This window comes from Leucopleurus acutus (assembly GCF_964270905.1).
Source record: "Leucopleurus acutus genome assembly, chromosome: 3".
NCBI classification, from domain to species: Eukaryota; Metazoa; Chordata; class Mammalia; order Artiodactyla; family Delphinidae; genus Leucopleurus; species Leucopleurus acutus.
In genome coordinates this window covers 63050790-63071202 of record NC_139145.1, presented here as the reverse complement: position 1 = coordinate 63071202, position 20413 = coordinate 63050790, and the positions used below count along the sequence as shown (strand labels likewise).

Sequence of the window (20413 nt, the reverse complement as noted above, 5' to 3'; positions counted from 1 at the left end):
ATACACACACACACACACATATATATATATATAGTCTTCTGTCAATCAAAAGATTTACTCCCTATCCATCTTAAAGTTAGCAAGCTGGGGGAGGAGAGAGGTGCGCGTGGAATGCAGAGGCAAGTGTGATGGGTAGAATATTGTGGGAATCAGCATGGCCTGAGACCGCTGAGGCATGTTCGGGCTCAGGACCCTGCAAACCTCGAGGAGGGAGTGAAGGAGTGAGGCCCCGTAGGCCCGTTGGTGGACGCTGGGGAGCACGGGAGAGAGGGGCTAGTTGTGAACGATCTTGGGCCGCGGAGGGGGAGTGGGCGGGGCGCGGGGCGAACGCAGCCCGCCCTCCGCCCGCTCCCCGCCCCTCGGGCGGCTCCCTGCGCTCCGCTTACTTAACCTGCCGGCGGCGACGGCACTCGCACTCCCGCACCGCTCGACCGCCCGCTCCGCGCCGCCTCTCTCTCCATGGCGCTCCTCGGGCAGCTACTGCCCCTCGCCCTGGCACTGGCCCTGGGCCCCGCCGCCACGCCAGCGAGCCCCGCCAAATCTCCCTACCAGCTGGTGCTGCAACACAGCCGCCTCCGGGGTCGGCAGCACGGGTAAGAGGGCGTCCCCATGGGGGGCGGAGGGACTGGGCGTCGGGGCCGTCGGAGCGGGCTGGGGGCGCCGGAGACAAAGCCCGAGCCTAAAGCAGGCTGTGTGGGACGCTCGGAGGGACCAGCCCTGCAGGAGGTGGAGGGAGGGAGGCGGGGACGATGGAGGAAAGTCAGCAGGAGGCACTGTGTAGAGGAAGCGGATGGGAGAGCCAAGAGCGTGAGAGGGACCCCGGGCTTTGAGCTTCTCCCAGCGGAGAGCGCTTGGCAGCTCTCTGCCCCGAATCACCGTGGGAAGGTGGCCAGGGCAGAGAGGGAGCCCACCCAGCAGGGCACAGATTCCAGTCCAGCCAGGTCCTTGTCCAGCACCTTCAGCTGTGTCGCTGGGGGCCACACAAGCTGGCAGCAACCAAGGCCCCCAGGCTCCTGTTCACCTGTCCATGCCTATACCCGCGACCTGGCACCAGACAGTGCTCTCCAGGCGCAGCAAGGGCAGTGCGGCATCTGCTCCCCGGGCAGATGAAGAGCAGGAGAGTGCGCTAAGCCTCGCACACACTGTACGGATGGGGAAACAGTTTGGAGGGGACACACCACTTCGCCACGGACCTTCAGTATGTACTGGAGCTGGGATTGGAATCGCTCTTAAAACACTGGCTGGGTTTGTAAATTTGGGACATTATCATTGCAGATATTCCTTTGAGACACTGAAGATGTGTTGTTTGTAGGGGGCAAACCCAGGCAAAAGGTCTGACCTGGTAAAGACCCTGGCCCAGACGCAGGCAGGGGTGGGCAGTGTTTCTACATCCCAAACTAGGCCCTCCCGCTTCACACATAGCCAGGCTGTGCTGCAGCTTACAGCCCACCTGGGTGCACCGCCTCCTTTTTCACAACTAGGTAGAACTGTATGTGGATAGTCGTGTCACAGCCCGAATGCCATTGGGTCTGGCATTTGCTCCCAGGTGGTTCCCAGACCACCAAGTGACTGGGCAGATCTGTACTCAGATCAAAACTCACCATTGGAAGTGATCAGCGTTGTCTCCACAGGGCTTTACAAAGCCTTGGCTCCCCGCCCTTCAAAGCGCCCCCTCCTTGGGAGCAGTCATCCTTATACCCTGTGCCTGTGTGTGGCCTTGTGGCCTTACTTGGCCGTTCAGGTGCCCAGGGCTGTGGGGAGGGGACTGATGAGAGTGAGTCTGACCCCTCTGCAGAGTGAAAGCCATCCAGGCCATGCTGCAGCCTCAGCACCCTGCAAGAGAGAGGAGAGCACAGGGGACGTCCCGGGGGCTTTCGGGAAGTGAAAGATGCCCCTTGACTTAGGCCGGGTACAGAAGGGTGAGGGGACAGGGCAGAAAGACGAGGGGGAGACGAGGCATAAAGTCAGAATGTGAGCACCTGGCATTGTCATTGTCTCTGCCCAGCTCACCATTGTCCCTCTGCCTTTCTTACCAATGGAGCATGTCCTGTTTGGGTGCTGCAGTCCTCCTGGGAGGTTTCTGTTCCTGCTGTATCTTCTTAGGCACTAAGTCAAGAAGAAGCCCCAATAGCATGCCCTGCAGCACTGTTACCCGGAATGGTGGCTCTGTGCACTCCGCAGTGAAGCTTCCCCAATGGTGTTGACAGGGTTCCAGCAGGAGCCACCTCTGCGGCAGGCCTCCTTCCTGTCAAAGCCCAGAAAAGCCACAGACCAGCTGGAAAATAGGTTTTCTTTTTCTTTTTTAAATGCAAATGCTCTTTATTTTAAAGTTCAGACATTAGATCAATTTCCTCCCTCCCCGCCCTCCCCCCACCCCTGCAGGCTAATCCTCTCGATTAGCTGCTTGCAGTGCAGTTGGAAAGGCCTATAGTGATCTGTGATGGACAGGATGGTCTAAGCAGTCCCTGGTGTGCACCCTCCCCCAATAAAGTCAGGACACGCAGGCAGGTGAACTGTGACAAACAGTTGCAGACACAGTTGCGTTTACTCTGATCTAACTGTCCCTGAAAACCTCACCGGGCTGCCTGACTTTGCCCTTGTGGGTGGCACCCTGTGCAAAATGGATAGCCTTGTTCAAACTCCCGCCATCTTTTAAAGTGAGATCTGGTGGGAAGGGAAAGGTAAGCTCTTCTTTAACGGAAATGTATGTGTGCTTCACATGGCGTGAAGGAAGAAATAATAAGCAGGCCCTGCTCACCCTTTATCACCGTCACCACTTTTGCTTTCATCTATTACCACAACACGGTGAGCTCTGTAGTGTGCGTTCCCATTTTACAGATGGAGAAACTGTGGCTTAGTGAGGTGGAGTGACTTAGTCCAAACACAGAAGTATGTTGGGAAACTAGGGACTATGATGTGGTCTCTTGACTCCCGGCTGTTATCTGTGTTGCTATAGGGAAGGAAAAAAAACAGTACTGAAAGAGAAGTAAAAATGCAGTCACACTTCCAAATATCAACAACCAAAACTGGACTGTTTTCTGAAGCAGTTGATTTTCAAATCCAAGTTGAACAGCAGAGCTGTTGTGCTTGAGGTAGAAGGCCCAGAAATGGGGTGCTCATTTTGATTAAACTTCAGCATAAATTTCCTGTGTACACAGCCCACCCCTCCCACCCCGATGTGAGAGGGAGTGCGTCACAGAGACCCCCAGCCTCCGCTCCTGTCTCAAAGGGCAGCAGCAGTGGAAACTCGCTCCACAGAGGAATGTTGGAGCCACATCCACAAGAGACACTGAAGATTTTGCCAAACGCCTACGGAAAGTTGCAGGGAATTCATCAACAGTAATTGTTTCCTGCTTGGTCAGATAGAAGAACTTCTGAAATTGTACAGCAATAAACAGCACCTATGGCTGGAGTGTGGCCAGCGGGGACTCTCTCAGGGTTATCTGGGACTGCTGTAACCTATGAATGTCGGGCAGCAAACTGAGAAGCAAGTTGGCTTCTGTAAAAATCCTCTGGAGGCTGTGGGCATTTGGTCAGACCCAGCCAGGAGCAAGGGGATAAGGGCTGTTCTCCCTGCTGGCCTGCGGTTTCCTCTCTAGCCTCAGCTTCTCTCACCCTCAGGTTCTTAACAGTAACTCACTAATGTTTACTGGGCTTCCTTGGCCCACTCACCTTTGCCTGCTGAACCATGAACTGTCCAGGAGGTGACATCCAGGTGGTAGAAGAGACAGGGCAGAGAGGTAAAGGGTCAGTGTGCCCTCCCACCCAATAACCTGACTCTGAGTATTTGAGAATTGACCAAGTTCCTGTAGCCGTGTGATGGGGACGGCAGGTCCTGCCCTCACTGCGGTATCAGTGTCTTCCCGAAAAACACCATGCATCTCAAATGATGCCAATTGATTATATTTGTAAGGTATCAGAGGAAATGATATTTAGAACTGACACCTGAGGTTCTCTGGGCACAGAGGTTTTGTGAAAGCCCGCAGTCTCTCCGCTTTGCTCTTCTCTGGCTTGTGATTCAGCCAGGTGAACCGCCTGCCTCCAGCTCAGGAAGACTGCCTCCCGCTTGTCACCACACAGCCACAGCTGCCTCCTTCCCCAGGGGCTCCCAGTAACTGTCCTGCCACCACATGGCCTGAGCATGGTTTGGGTCAGAACTTGGTACACCGGGTAAAATACGCAAAGACAAAAGCCCACGTCGCTGGGAAAGCAGACTTCTCAGCAGAACCTGGGTGTTTGCGCAGGGTTGCTCAGGATGCTTCTCAGCTGGGTGCTCCTGGGAGCAGGTCATTCCAGGCCCCTCTGCACCTGACCTGGTGCTCAGCCGCATCTAGAACATGAAAGAAAGAACAAGGCAGCACACCTGCCCTCAGGGTTCTTTGGAGGGTAATTGAAGAGAAGACATACACGCCCTGATCAGTTTTGGGCTCTGTTTGGTAGCCAGCGTCAAACAAGGGCTGTATCACCGGTCAGAGGTGGACAGAAGTGTGTCACCTGGGGCACTGGAAGAGGGCTTTCTGCGGGGAGTGGGATGCAAGCCGGGGCCTAAGTAATAAACGACTGAGTTCAGTGAGTGAGCATCTCCTTCCAAGGTCCTGACAGCAGCTGGCCATGCCCCCTAGTTTCCAGGGTGGACGCTTCAGATAGGCCGTGTTTGGGAGCCAGGCAACTGCCTAGGGACGCAGAGCATGTCTGTGTGTGGAGCCGCCTGGGAGGTGCTGGGGCCCGGACCTCATGACCACGGGACCAGCAATGCCCACAGGGAGGCCAGGTTAAAGCCAGTGTGGAGGAGAGGTGCAGAGGAAGGCTGGGGGGCCTCTCTAAGCTGCTGTTCTTAGCAAGCACACCACTTTTACTTAGCTGATATTCTCCATCTATAACACGGAGTCTAAAATTTTTAAGATGTTTGTAGTTACACTTACCAAATGTCTGTGTCAAAGAAGAATGCTTAAATGAAATTACATCACTGTATGAGATACACTTTGACAATTTTTAAATCGGTGTTGGGGGGGGGATATTTTCAGGGGGATGCTGGAAATCTAGGTCGTGAGGGCCAGAATGTACCCCCAAGTCAGCCCCTGGAACCAAGACCGAAATGACAGTATCTTCTCCATATCTAGAACATTCTGGTGACCCAGGAGGGCCCACGTGGTGGGAAGGATGTGGAGGTGGGTGGACATGCTGACCATCTCGCTAACACGGCAGCTTTTGTTTTCAGCCCGAACGTGTGCGCTGTGCAGAAGGTCATTGGCACCAACAAGAAGTACTTCACCAACTGCAAGCAGTGGTACCAGAGAAAGATCTGCGGCAAATCCACGTGAGTATCTGGAACTACCCGAGACCGCCAGCCACTGGGGAGGCTGCCCTCGATGTGCACGGGCTGCAGTCGCCCCTGGGCGTGGGCTAGCCTTCTGGAGCCATGAAGATGCGTGTGCAAACATGTCAGGGGACTGTGTGCTTGGGAGTGGTGTTTTTTGTAGGCTGGCCAATTTTGTTTTTCATTTTTAAGGCTCCTGACAATACTTGGATACATTTTTCAGGGCTGACTTGGGATTGCAAGAAACATGAAACATGGTGTGGGTATGTGTGCGTGTGTCTGTGTGTGTGTGTGTGTGTGTGTGTGTGTGTGTGTGCGCTTCCTAATCCTCACTAAGTGATACAAACACAAATATTCAGTGGAGAAGCCATCAGCCTCTGACTCTGGAAAAGAAAGCCCATTGGGGAACTTATACCCGCTTCCTGCTCTGCAATCCAAAAGACTTAGAGCACCTAGAAATAGGCGCATAATAAGAAGCATAGCATATGAAGAACACAGGCTCAGACTCCCTGATTCAAGGGCTGGCTCTGCCACTTACCTGGGCAGGTGGCTTCACCTTTGGAATCCTCAATTGCCTCATCTGTAAAGTGGGAATAACAGTAGGACTACCTTATGTGATTGTTATGAGGATTGAATGAAATAATGCACAGAAGAGGCTAAATTAGGTACCTGGCGCATAGTAAGTGCTCAGTAAATGCCACCTGCTGTTATTTGCAAATCTCAGCCTTCCTCAAACGGAAGTGAGACACGGGGGGTGTGGACACCTGTGGTTACAGGAGGCCTTGCTGGTGCCTCTGTCAACACAATCAGCACGGAGGGAGACGGCATCACCCCAACTGCCCTGCGGTCTGTGTGTTCTAACAGAATTCCGGGGAAAACTAATCTATTTTGGCACCAACCATCAAAAGATCTCAAAGCTGGCTCTCTCCTACAGACAGGAAGATGTGCCGTGCATAACTCCCTGAGCCACTTGTGGGGAACGGACCTTCTCATCTGTGTAATGAGAGGATTAAGAGATGCTAAGCCATGATCTTGAAGCCTTCCCCATGTTAGGGATTTTTAAATGTATTGCTTGTGACTTGCTTTTGAGCAGATGTCTCCTCTAACTGAAGGAAGGGAAAACCCTCTTTCCTAGAGATGTACCTGGAAATAAATATCCCAACTTGTGACCCTGACTGTGTCCTAACACAGTTATCAACTCTAGTATGGATCAGGGAAATTGTAGATCAGGGCAGAGGTGGGGAGAGACCAGTAGCTCCCTGGGAGCCTGTCAAGGGCAGGGCCATGACAATTGGTTCCCCACTTAACCAAGCCCAGCCACAAAGGCAAGAGTTGAGTGAGCTAAGAGGACCCACCTCCCAGGTTTAGGGAGCAAACAAACCCCCAGCTAGAATTCTTGCTGCTGTGGACAAAAAGAGATTATGCAAATAATATACCACACTTCCTTACCTGGAACCCAAGTTAAAAAAAAGAAAGAATACCTTCAGTAGTCTTTGACTTTTCCCATGTGTGTATATTATCTACTAAAATAAGCAATTAATTACTTAATTAAACACAGAGCCAGGCCTCACATAATTGCTTCTTGGAAGATGACCAAAGCCCTGGTATCAAGCATCTCAGAGCCCTGGGTTTCAAGATGCCACCTTTTTGTTCTTTCTGGTTTCCCTAAAAATGGGACCCACTTAGGATGTCAAGCTGGCAACAGGGTGGCATTGGCCATGATATTTCAGGGTGGCCCGTGTCGAAGCATTTGTCTGACTAGTTAACAGTAGCTTGGGAATATTCCCCAGCAGTTCCTAGGTTGATGCTGTTGTGGGTGATGAGTCGCCTTGACTTATTGGCTCTCGGTACCTGCACCCTTCTCCACTGATGTGCCAGGACGGGTGCAGGCGGCACAGCTGCATGTTGGCCAAATGTTCTTGATAAGGGGTCATTAAGATGTGATGGTGCAGCACCAGTGAGCACAGGGCACTGGGGGAAGGAATAGACAGGTAGGTGTGGGTGGGGAAATGGAGGTGTAGAGCAGGGCCAAGCAGAGCCCAGGGCCCAGTCCCAGCCATTGAGCTGGTCTTACAAAGCCAGAGGGGATGACCTGCACTTACAACTCTGCGATGTTCTGTTGCTTTGGGCAGCTTAAAAAAGAGGAAATGGGGGGCTTCCCTGGTGGCGCAGTGGTTGAGAGTCCGCCTGCCGATGCGGGGGACACGGGTTCGTGCCCCGGTCCGGGAGGATCCCACATGCCGCGGAGCGGCTGGGCCCGTGAGCCATGGCCGCTGAGCCTACGCGTCTGGAGCCTGTGCTCCGCAACGGGAGAGGCCACGGCAGTGAGAGGCCCGCGTACCGCAAAAAATAATAATAATAATAATAAAAGAGGAAATGGGGACAGAAAATCATGAGTTGATTAAAAAAAAAACTTCACGATCCAGGATAAGAAGGTCCCTTCCTGGAACACTGCGTGCAGCGTCAGGAAGGTGAAGCTGACCGGGGAGAAATCCAGAGAACTCAGGGAGGGAAAGGGGAAGTGGTTGGATTCATCTCCACTGTCCCCGAGAGAGCTGAGAAGGAGCAGCCTTGTAGTTTGCTTGTGCCCAGGATTAAGACCCATGAAGGGGCTGCCATCTGGGCACCGGGAATTCAGTGCCATAGCTGGTCAGGAGAGGAGAGGGTTGTGCTGGCTGGAGTTGATGTCATCCTTGTGACAATGGGTCCCTTGGTGCATTTATTTGGGAGATGACCAGACTGGGAAACCGCAAGCATGGTTGTGGTTGGAGCAAAGAGGGCATTCTCAGCATGTGGTCAGCCTGGGCAGTGGGGATCTTCCTAGCGTGACTCCAGGGAAGAGGCTGGAGCAGAGGTGTGCACTGGGATGCATGGCAGCAAAGGTCACCAGGGGGCCCAGGACCCACAGGAGAATTTGAACTTGAAAGCAGATAACTGGCACTAAGTACAGGACCAAGGGATGAAGGCTTTGCCGGGTGAGGTCACACAGAGACCCAGGAGCCTGGAGCCAAATGTCTGCTGCAGTGAGGCCCCGACTCCACCTCCACAGAGGGAGGGAGGGGAATGGCCACATTCAGCACTCAGCACTCCCATCAGGCCACCGCATCCATCATCTTTAGACGATAGCTTTTCTGTATTACCGAAAAGAGTCTTGGTGCTGTTTGTCGAGCCTGATGCATGGATTTTATTATAGGAAGTAGTTACCGGTGGGCCCCTATTTAGGGACTTGAGTGAATTTTATTACTTAGAAATTCATTTAACTTCAGATCCTAAAGAGCACCAGTGTGATCCAACAGCTAATCAAGCAAAGAGGGTCATTTCAGTCCTCGGTGATGATCAGTAACCATAACAGTTTTACATACAGCAGCTGAAGCAGTGGTGCGGGAAATTGTGCTCAGGAAGCCTGGCTGCCTCTGACAGGCCTTCTTTGTAGAGGCCCCGGCAAGAGGGAGGTCCGTTTAACAGCCAAGTCAGAGCTGACAGCATGGGGATGTAATGAATCACAGCAGGAGCTCAGGCATCCTCAGTGTGGCACAGGGAGGGCCAGCGCAGGAGCTAGCAGGTAGGGGTGGCAGCTGCCCATTCCAAAAGGCTTAACGTTGTTTCACAAGCAACGCAATTCACAAGCACAGTAGGCAAGATGAGCTGGCAGGACATTCCCCCTTCTCTAGTAGCAAGCATTGCTTTGCCCAAGGGCTGAAATATTAATACTTCTTCAGCACTGCCTTCAAGTTTAGACATTTCACTTCTACCAAAGCCAGCTGGTGTATGGTCGAGATTTTCCATCATTTGGCAGAGCTGTTACCTGTAGATCTCATTCGGGCAGGGCACCCAGGGACATCTGCAGTGAAGCTGAGGAAGAGCCTTCCTTTCCTCCCTCTCCTGTATCCCACAGCCTCGGTCCCAAGAGGAAAAAGAAGAGGATGGTGAGAAGCCATCTAGGGGTGACAAGCTATCCTCAGACCCACACCAGCACCTCCTTCCCTGTTTCATATTCCCTGTGCAGCCCCCTGGGACCGCGTGGCTAACCTGCTCTGAAATAACTCAGGTTTGACATATGCCAAACACCTCTGTTGTGCAGTGCTTCCTGAAGGTTCTCTCCCATTCTGTAGACTCCTAGGAGTCAGCTTAGCTGACAGGGAATCTTGTTCTGTTGAGTATTTACATGAACCCATGTACCATTTGGGGTAAGACCCTATGGTAGGCAGAATAATGACCCCCTAAAGCTGTCTACATCCTCACCCCTGAACCTGTGAATGTGTTACCTTACAAAGGAAAAGAGACTTTGTAGATATGGTTAAGTTAAGGATCTTGGAGGGGGTGGGGGGGAGATGATTATCCTGAATTATCTGATGAGTCTAATACAATCATAAGGGTCCTTGTAAGAGGAAAGCAGGAGGGTTAGAGTCAGAGAAGGAGATATGACAATGAAAACTGAAGTTGGAGTGATGTGACCACAAGCCAAGAAATGCAGGCAGCCTCTAGAACTGGAGAAGACAAGGAGTAGGTTCTCCCCTAGGACCTCTGGAAGGAATACAGCCTTTGGCTTTAGCCTCGTAAGGGCAAATTCTGACTCTAACATCCAGAATTGTAAGATAAATTTTGTGGTTTTAAGTCCCTAAATTTGTGATTTGTTCTAACCACAATGGACCCTATCTATTAACTTTCATAGCTGTGTTATGGGGAATTCATTACATGGGATTTGGTCCGTGGTCTCCTGCAGGGCACGGCTTTCAATGAAGTTATTGACCTAACTTCAATTTGAAGTTTATACCTGGAATCTTTTAGGAAGAAGCTCCACAACTGAGTGCTTAGTAACTAATATCAAGTAGCTGGTAAGTGCTTCTCATAGGTTAGCTCGTTCAGTTCTCACAATCATCCCTTAAGATCAGTGTGATCATTCGCCCATTTACAGAGGGGAAGACTGAGGCTCAGAAAGCCTTAGCCACCTGCTCAGTCATCCGCTGGTACATGGGAGAGGTCCAGTCATTCTACGTGCTGCCCCCGGGGGAGAACCAAGCCCAGCAGCTAGTTTTGGTGACATGGGGGGAGCCCACGTGAGCAGCCCTGGAGCGCCTGGGTCCACTGCCCCAGATCTCTCTCTTCAGCCCTAAAACCTGTGACTCTAAGCCCCAGGGAGAAGGCCTCCTCGGGATCAACAGAGGCCCTTTGGCCCAGAGCCACCAACCTTTTCCTGGTTGCTCACCCGCAGCCTGGTGGTCATTGAGAAGCCCTGTTGCAAGGGGACTCCCTCCCTAGTCAGATGGAGAGCATGGGAACTGAGGAGACACAGCCAGCATCCAGGAGCCCTCCCCACCCAAATACCCTCACAAACCATGTGCAAACAGACGTCACCAAAAAATGTAAGTGTATTTTCCCAAGGTTCCGTCTCATCGCTCGCCAAGCTGGACCCTGGTGAATGGGATAGTGGTGGAGTCTTTAGTGGTAGACAGTAGGTTAAAACAAGCCCTTTTTTTACCAGGGGGCTCAAGATTTTCATTTTCTCCTGGGAGGCTTAAGAGAGCTCAGCTGAGTGCGGAAAATGAACCCATCCAGGCAGGCGCCTGTCTAGACCACGTCAGCCTGTGTTTGTTCAGTGATTCCCTTGGAAATCATGACACACTGGATGGTTTACCTTCGGTCACAGGAAGCTGGCTCTCAGGCTCCGTTCCTTACTGCACTACTTCAGAGTCACGTTAATCCCTAGGTGTTTACAGCCGTCACAGTGGCCAAAATTGTGAAGCATGCTTGGGAGAGAGTGATTGTTTTAACTTATTATATTACCTCCTTGAAAAATCATTTTGGGAAGAGAAAAACCAATGCTTCTCTCTCTATCCAGTCGTGAGTAAAACTTTGGAGGGGAATGGAGGAGAGCTTTGAGACTCTATTTCAATTCTTCAGGCCTTGGATTGACATGACCTTTTGCACCCCACCCCTGCCTCTTTCAAACGCCCTTCTAAGTCAGGCACCTTCTCTGACTTTCTTCCTCAAATTGCTCTTCTGACCTGGGAAGTTGGAATAAGAAAATTAGTGTCTCATTACCCTAGAGGATATACTTTTTCTGAGGTTTTTGCTTATTGGACTGTGTCAGGCCAAGGAGAAGCCAGGAGCCTTTAATCAGAGCAGCTTTTGCTGATAAGATCCGATCCAGAGACCAGCAGATTGGTTCTCTCTGTGCAGGGAAGCCAGGGAACCAGGGAGGCACAGATGGGGGCCTCCCCGTGTCCATCCTTTCCTGCGTCCATCCTGGAGAGATGAACCTCTCCGTCAGAACCATGACTCTGTGATTGCCCCAGGGGCCCGTCTCCCCACAGCATGTGTGTTCTCCCCAGGGCCAGAGCCCAAGGAAGGTGGCACACGGGGCTGAGAAAAGGGCATGTGAGTCCTGAAGGGTTTGGTGAGGATCACCTCAGTGGGCTGTCTTCTTGGTCTGCAATTTACAGCTGCCCTCTGCTTCTCCAGGACCAGGCAGGCTGGTTCTGAAAAGACCTGGTGTTGTTGGGATAGTTGACCAGGGTAACAGCCAGCTGTGGAAGCGTTTCAACCCATAAGGCTACCAGGCTGAGGGTGAGAGGCGTGGCTCACCCCATGCACCTAGAGAGTGCCGGGGATGCCAGAATATGGGTAGCACAAGGGAAGAGGAGGGAGAGGCCAGCAGGGCGAGAGGATTAGGAGAAGCTAACCAGGAAAAAGCCTTTGGCTAGGGGGCTGAGCCCCTGCAGGGGGTGGTGTGTCCCCCACGTCCAGCCCCTGTGGGACACGGGTACAGAAAGCCCACCTGGAGAGAAGGGGCAGTGAGTGCTGACAAGGGTTAGCTCTGATCACATCGGAGAGACCACCTGTGTCCTTTTGATGTCAGACTTTCCACATCGGTCCACTTTCCCCCAAACATGTGCACTGTCAAGAGCAACGGAAAAGGGTCTGGACTTGCTGAAATGTGGGGAGAGTCCTAGATCTGCCCCTCCCCAGCTGTGATCCTAAGAAACCCCTTTGCCCCCAGAGCCCTTTCAGCTCTGATTCCATTCTGCATTTCCTTCTGCACGTGGAGACGTCCCTGCTTACGTCTGTCCCTGCTCCCCTGCCCGGCAGCCTCCGTTTCTCCTGTCATTCTCCCCATCTCTCCCCGCCTCCACACACACGTGGCCACAGGAACCAGCAAGTTCACACTTGGGGGGCTGACTTTCTGTTGTCCTCAAGGAAATCCTGGTGAGGCCCCCTGAGCTACTGAGCTCTCTTGTGGCTTTGTAGGATGGAACTCAGACGCTGACACCCTGGAAGAAGGGTCTTTGGCCAGAAAAGTCTTTGGCTGGGGGCTGCAAGGCATGGCGTGTCAGCACCATGTGCATGGGGGATCCCGGAGATGATGAAGGCTTTGAGGAGAAGATCCCCCCTCCAACTGTGCTTCTCCAACTCCAGGGAAGGTCACCAGGCACTTTTAGAAAGAAGCTAAGCTTTGGGGGGCTTGACCAAATCCCACTTCCTCAACCCCAGCCATAGAGCCCTGGCATTTATCAGAGAAAGCCTGAGATTCCACGCATGCGTGTTCCCGGTTCTGTGGGCCCAAGTCTTGCGGCTCTCCCTAGGTTTAGCTACGAGAAGCTGGCAGACACTATCCTACTTTGAAAAAGTGCTTCTCTACCCCCTAGAAATAATCCCATTGGCTGGAATTCTGGGTGTGAAATTGGAAGTAACCTTAGAGGTCATCTACTTTAACTTCACCTTATTTTACAAAAGGTCAGGAAGCTGAGACCCAGAGAGAGAAATGGACTTTCAAGGCCACGCTGCTAGTTACTGATGGATGACAAGCCTAGTCTCCTGATTCTAATACTGTTTGGTTACATCCTGTTGCCTTTGAAAGGTTGTGTGTCAGTCAAATCTCACGTTTGCTGCAGAAGATGACTGGTTTTCAAAGAGAAAACCGTGGGTTAGTCAAGATCAGTCCTGAGACCACCAGCCTGTTTAACCCTTTTAAATAGGGCTGAAAGGTTAGAAAGGAAAAGACTGGGAGGAAGGCTGGGAGAGAAGGGGGAATAGGAAATCAGGAGGATGGAGAGAGCAGGGCAGAGAAGAATGTGCATGGTGTCACTCCTCAGAAATGTCCTGGGGGCTCATTTCTGGCACAGTGACACCCACAGCTCCCTAGCAGCCTGAGAATCCTAACGAATCTGTCTCTGAAAGATGAGTTAACAGAAGATGAAGCGTGGATAACAGATGAGCCAGGCTTCATCGTCACATGACTCACCCGGGCTTCCCTGAGACAACTCCAGTGGAATTAGTAAGAGCAGAATGTCCTGGGCTCACTGAGAGCACCCTCCCCCCTTCCAAAGCCCAGACTTCTGTCTGATCTGCCTGCTTCTCTTCTGGTGATGTCATCACACACCCTGTGAGTGGCCGCGGTGAGCGGTTCTGTGGTAAAGCCGCTGCAATTCAAGGCTGAGTCCTCTCCTGTCCTGAAGGGCACATCCATGTGAAAGAAAGGAAGGGGCAGGACAGGGCTGTTGGCTTCTGGTTCCAGGGCTTCCGAGGAGGGGCTGTGCTCACGCCGCTGGTGCAGGGGTGGCATTCGATGGGACAGGGGGTTTGATATGAAGCAGGTCTTTCCTAGAACGCTTCCTTCCTTGTGACGTTCTTGGAAATTCTCAGTCTTCTGGGTCTCACCAGGATGTTTTAGCTGAAGCTTTGCGTTTCAGACCTCCAGGAGGTGGTGAGTGTTCCACAGTGGACCAGTCTGAGTTAGAAGAGGAGGCTTTAAGTTTTTCTGCCAAATGACTTCAAAGTTTAAAACCATAAACGGCCAGACTTGTTCATCCACATACAAAGAATCTCACAAACTGGTAACCAGTTGCCTCCTGGAAGGACAAGGAGATGGTTGAGGGCTGAGGGTGGATGGGGAGCATTTTACTATAGAATCCTTTGTAGATTTTGAAACTATATAATGTTTTCATTGATAAAAACTTTGTTTTTAATTTAAAGAAACAGAAGAACAAGCGTCTTGTTAAAAGAAGGGCTCTGTTTTTATTTTAAAGTGTGATCGTGAAGATTGAGAAAAAACTTGATCATATATACAATACACTACCCTTCTTGGTTAGTACGTCAGAGAACCAGAAGAGCATGGGCTGTTTAATCCAATGACCATTGCATGATACATGCATACATCTTACAGATGAGGAAACTGAGGCCCAGAGAGGAGACGGGACTGGCTGGCGTGGTCTGGTTTAGTTAGTGGCAGACTCAGAGCCAGAAAGGCCCAGGGCTCCTTCGTCTCCTCCCTGCTGCCTCTCGGGAATGCTGCCCACTGGGTTCCCCGTGAATTGTGTTGGAGATGCACTTTTGGTGAGGATGTTTTCTGATGCCACCGCGGATATGCTGCCGCCATCCTCTGACTGTATCCCGGTTGCATTGCTGTAGGTGATGGCACCTGCTGGGCACCTTGTACAAAGCTGAAGAGGCGTGACAAGCTTCTTGCCAACGAAAGGCACAAAGATGACCGAGCGTGTGGTCTCCTCTGAGAGCAGGCTATGTGCCCCATCGTGTCCCTTCCCGGAGCGAGGGCTGATGACACGGGAGGGGGAGGGAAGTCCTGCCTAACACACTTGTGTGTCTCGTTACAGAGTCATCAGCTACGAGTGCTGTCCCGGATATGAGAAGGTCCCGGGAGAGAAGGGCTGTCCAGCAGGTGAATAAGCCTTGCCTGTTGGCACGGATGGAAAGGAAGGAGGGAGAGAGGAGCACCCACGTGAAGGGCAGCAGAGTCGGAATGGGGGTCCAAGGGATGGGGCTCCGTGACAGGGCCAGAGGATGGAAGCTGGAAACAGCAGGTTTCCTGCGCTGCTCCTTCCTGTACAAGCCGACTGCTTAACACGCTGGGGGAACAGACTCCGATCCTGACCTGCCTGTGCCCTCTGCACCAGGCACAGGCTTCTGGCCTTGCTGTCTCTGGCTGGGAGTGATTCTAAACACATCCAGCATTTCTCAACAGCCCTGCTGGAGAGTGGATGGCGTGGGCCTGGTCTCCGGCTGGGCTGGGAACACCAGGCCACCCCACCTCACTCTGTCGGAAGCCATCCCAATGGAGCTCCTAGGGCCCCACGATGGCCGTGCAGGTCCACAGACAACGTGGTACCTGTGAATTTCCTAGATCCTTTCCTTTAGTCCCACACACCCCTGGGGACTGTACAGAGGAGGATTTTTTGTTTTATTTTAACTTTGAAATCTTCACTATTTCGTTAGTTGAGAATGTGAGACTGAGACTTAAAAGGAAGGGGGTGATTTGGTTGGTGCCGTCGTCACGAAGGCGGTGTGCTCGGCATGGGCTGGAGCCGCGGCCTTCCTGACTTAAGTGGCAGGACAGGTGGGAAACGTGGGATGGGGAAGGAGATGACCTGGAAGGTGGGACCCAGCCTCTGGGCCTTAGTTTCAGGCCCTTTAAAGGAACACGAAGCTCCCTGTGTGAGGGGAAGGGCCTCGTGAGCTTCCGGCTACTTTGAGGAAATAACATTTTATTACTTATAAATACCTAAAGTACTTCCAAGATCTGTTTCATTCTGGTGGAGGCCATTAGGGAACCAGTTTCAGAAACAGCTAGATAGATCCGTAAGGCTAGCTTGTAACTGGGATATCTGTTTCCGGTGTATGTTCCCACCTGTGTTATCTAAATGTCTATGAACAAAAGCTTTGCTCTGCTTTAGTTAAAAATGATTAAGAATGACCAATCAGTTGAGTTCAAGTAGGGAGGCACTTGGCCTGTGGAGTTGTTCTAAGAAGCATGTGACCAGCTTTTTGGGCTCCCCGACAGCAGACTCTCTGGCCTTCTCCAGCGGGTGTACCATCCCATCTCAGACAAGGGTGTGGTCTGGTTGGAGGGGCATCCCACAGGCCATCCCCGCTCTGTGCTCTGCCCCTGCAGCCCTGCCGCTCTCCAACTTGTACGAGACCCTCGGAGTCGTTGGTGCTACCACCTCTCAGCTGTACACGGACCGCACGGAGAAGCTGAGGCCCGAGATGGAAGGGCCCGGCAGCTTCACCATCTTCGCCCCCAGCAACGAGGCCTGGGCTTCCTTGCCAGCTGTGAGATGACCTCCTTCTGCCCGGGGACCCGTACTGGGGACGCTGTTACTGAGACTCCGTAGTGATTTCCCACCGTCTCAGGAAATGTCTTCCTTAAGCCCTCAGATAAAGCCATGACACTTGAGCTAAAATAAGCCTCCCCAGGTGGCTTCCAATGCCCCATCCACTTAAGTGTCCAGACGTTGATGCTCACGGGTGGGGGTCCTTGGCAGAATGGGGGTCCCCGGGGAACCTTTCCCAGGGTGGCAGGGACCCCTCTGTTGAACGTGGGGCCTGCAGCCCCCTCACTGCCGTGCTGACCCTCCTCCTAGGAAGTACTGGACTCACTGGTGAGCAACGTTAACATCGAGCTGCTGAACGCCCTCCGCTACCACATGGTGGACAGACGGGTCCTGACGGACGAGCTGAAACATGGCATGGCCCTCACCTCCATGTACCAGAATTCCAACATCCAAATCCACCACTATCCCAACGGGGTAGGGCATCCCGCTTCCACAGCTCTGCCCCGTGCCCCCCTGAGCCCGCGCCCGGTCCACACGTGGGGCTGGCTTCTCGGGTGGCGTCCCGCGGGTGAGGTCAGCTGTGCCTAGCCATCTGCCTGCTGCACCTGCTTCTCCGCCGCTCGTGGAAGCCGCGTTCTGTCCTGTGTGCTCCCCGCCTGGGCCTTCGAGGCCGCGCCTCCGAGGTGTTAACTGCTCACGCTTGCTCCTCCTCTGGGCAGATTGTGACTGTCAACTGTGCTCGGCTGCTGAAAGCCGACCACCATGCGACCAACGGGGTGGTGCACCTCATCGATAAGGTCATCTCCACCATCTCCAACAACATCCAGCAGATCATCGAGATCGAGGACACCTTCGAGACCCTTCGGGTGAGGGACTGCCCCGGGGGAGGCCCAGCTGGGGACCCACCACCTCCCAAGGGGGCCTTCTTCTGTGGGAGGGGTGGAGGATGTCTCCATGTTCGTGGGCGCTTAGGTGACCTGGAGCAAGTGCCTTGAAATGCCCATGAACATGGCGAGTCCACTAATCAGGCTGTCAGCTTGACCCCAAGGAGACATGGTAATTCCCTGCTGGGAACTTCCCCCTGCTGGTCTCCTATGTACTTTCCCTTCCTTGCCTCCCCTGGGAAGCTCAGAGGTGGGCTGCCTGGGCATGCACTGTGGGTTCCAGCGGTGGGAGGGCCCTTCCTCTCCGTTGCTGGTTCTCTTGTGTGGAACTAGATAAATGGCCTTTCAGCCTGCATGATCTTCTGGATCACACGACCCCTCCGTGGGACCCCTGATGTAGCCATACCCCTGTTTCCTTGGAGCCCTGATCATCAGAGAGGACACAAGTATAGACACAGGCACGGAGTCTGGGATTAGACTTCTGGCCTGAGTTCTGCCTGCTCTGGGGCCCCAGAACGCTGTTCCTGCCCCCCTGCCCAGCAGGCATTTATCTTACTACTGGGGTGGCAAATGGGCCTTCCTCTTGGCACCGGCCGCTCAGAGGAAGTTAGCACAGGCTGCTCTGTCAGGGTTTTTGCCCCGATTCAAGGAGAACTTCCTGACCACAAAGGATACCAAGTGGGCGTGGGATGCTTCTTCCCCTGGAGATCGCCAACACAGAGAGACAAACATCCCCGGGCTGGGCTGGCACTCAGGTGTCCTCAGGAAGTGGCTCTGGAGGGCCCTAGGGAACCTGCCCTCTAAGCTCTTCCCATGCTTTCCTTCCGGGTCACTTAAAGGTCAGGGGTCTGCAGGGGGACAATGTTCCCACAGAGTTGGCGGCACAGCTTTTGATGAATAGCAGCTGGTCCCCACTGAGTAACGTCCTCTTACTGTTCAGGTTTGGTACATATTCCTTCCTTTTTTCTTCCCTTTGGCGCTTTCGAATGCCCATCTGTCCTTCTGCTAACACATACTCGTTAAGCCCCTGCTGCTTCCCAGGTGTGCTCTGTGTGCCCGAGGGATAGAGGAGAACAAGACAAAGCTCTGTCCCCACTGGCACTGGTATTCTTCTGGGGGACACAGGCAAGAAACAGCCAGGGCAGTCACAGGTCATGCTAAGTGCTGTGAAGTCAGGCAGTAAGTGGTGAGCAGAGGAGGGACCGGCTGGTCCAGGAAGGGTCTGTCTGGAAGAGGTGACCTTTCAGCTGAGGCCTGAATATTGGAAATGGCCAGTTATACAAGACACAGGGGCAAGAGCTGAGCTGGCAGAAGGGAGATCGAGAGTAAGGCTCCGAAGCAGGATGAGCAGGAAGGAGGCCTGCAGGGCTGAGTGAAGAGTACTAGGCAGCCGACAGGCGAGGCGGGAGTGGCCAGGCTGGTGAGGCCCGATCCTACGGGGCCTTGCAGACCCTGCGAGGAGTGTGTCTCATCCTGGGAGCAGCCGGACGCTTTTAGAAGATCATTTTCCTGCTCTGTCGAGAAGGGGTTATGTCATCCTTACGCTCACGGAGCCCACACAAATAATTATCGCCAGTAACGATTGACTCGCACGACGTGAGAAGGACAGCAAGCTGTGCAAGTGTGTCTAATAGACTCATTTTCATCTAGGGGCGGGGGCAGGGGCTGGGCAACGCCAAGTTGACTACCTAGAGAAACGACATTTTCGTCAAGGCCCAAGGAATGAATAGGAGTCAGAGAAGCAAAGAAGGGGGAAGGGGCAGAAGGAACAGCAGGACAACAGCCCCGGGGTGGAAAGGAGAAAGGCAGGGCAGCAGCTAAGACGTGGTCAGAGTGGGCGGAGCTCAGGCTGGCAAGGCTCCTGGAGGCCGTGAGAAGATGTAAGCCTTGGTTCAGCCTATCTTTTCATCCAGGGCTTCTACAGAAGTCTGGATCCCTCCAGAGGAGCACTGGTGAGACCATGTGTGCCCAGCGCCTTCAGGGAACGCTGCGTCTTCTCCCCTCCCCACAGGCTGCCGTGGCTGCATCAGGGCTCAACACCCTGCTCGAAGGTGACGGCCAGTACACACTCTTGGCCCCGACCAACGAGGCCTTCGAGAAAATCCCCGCTGAGACCTTGAACCGGATCCTGGGGGACCCAGAGGCCCTGAGAGGTGAGCACCCCTGGGCTTCTGCTGCCGCCTCATTGGAGTGGCCAGACTAAGGCCAAGGCCTGCTCTTGTCCAAGATAGACACGCTGCCTGCCGTCCTGTCCCATTGCACCCAACTGGCTGTATCTCTGCAGAGGCCACAGCAGAGTGCTGGTCAGAGGGGCGGGTGAGAAATCCAGCAGCCTTTTTCTAGGGACACAGCTGGGCTGAGGAGGGAGCTGGAGGTCCAAAGCAAGCTGTGGCCAGAGTCTGGAAGAGTTAAAGGCCCAAATGATCAAAGCTAGAGTGAGGCTGCCAGAGTGGGCAGTAGCTTGGAGGTGTGGGGAGGGGGTGGCAGGTGCTGGCATCCTCGAAATGGAATCATCATGTTGACCCTTGAACTCTTCCTGTGTCTGGCCGGGGGCCTCAGGGATAATCCAAAATTACAATGAAAAACCCGAACCAGTCAACTCTTGACTCTTCATTGCTGAGTCCTTCCTAACCTTCTCAGTGAGCTGATAAGTTAGGAGGAGTATCAATTATTGCTGGAGGAGAGGGAAGGACCATGTGAGGGCATGTGAGGGAGATTAGGAGGGGAGGCCAGGCTCTGCCACCCCAGCTCCCCAACTCCAGGACCACTGAGATGCTGCTTGCGGGTCCCTGGGTCCCCTTCAAAGGGGAGTAGGCCCCAGGTCCCCTGCGCACTCCAACCCTCCAATCACACTTCCTCCTCCCAAATATAATCCAGGGATGACTTCATTTCTTTTGAATCTATTTAAACCCACCTTCGAAATGCCTAATGCATTTCAGACACCCCGTAAATGTAAAACGTTCTCCTTGCAGCTATGCAGGGCTGGGAAAGGGCACATTTCTGAAAGCACAGATGGGGATCTCTTATGTCCAGATATGGTGGTACCAGGAACCCAGGCCGCAAAAGTGAGCATGGTACAGTCAAGGAAGTTTAAACCTAGTTGGTGTAACAGGCTTAAAAACGGGTCACTGGGGATCTGATGT

The 20413-nt window shown here is 53.2% G+C and overlaps 1 protein-coding gene across 1 annotated transcript in view; it reads left to right on the top strand.

Moving 5' to 3' along the window:
• Positions 1-459: 459 nt before the first annotated feature.
• TGFBI (transforming growth factor beta induced) overlaps positions 460-20413 on the top strand; it is a gene marked incomplete at its 5' end in the record, with an annotated part of 32043 nt that continues 12089 nt past the window's right edge. The window contains 7 exons of the mRNA XM_082835489.1: positions 460-593; positions 5219-5317; positions 14929-14993; positions 16224-16384; positions 16696-16860; positions 17106-17252; positions 19282-19423. Coding sequence (XP_082691615.1) covers positions 460-593; positions 5219-5317; positions 14929-14993; positions 16224-16384; positions 16696-16860; positions 17106-17252; positions 19282-19423 — 913 coding nt within the window. The remainder of the gene's footprint in view (positions 594-5218; positions 5318-14928; positions 14994-16223; positions 16385-16695; positions 16861-17105; positions 17253-19281; positions 19424-20413) is intronic.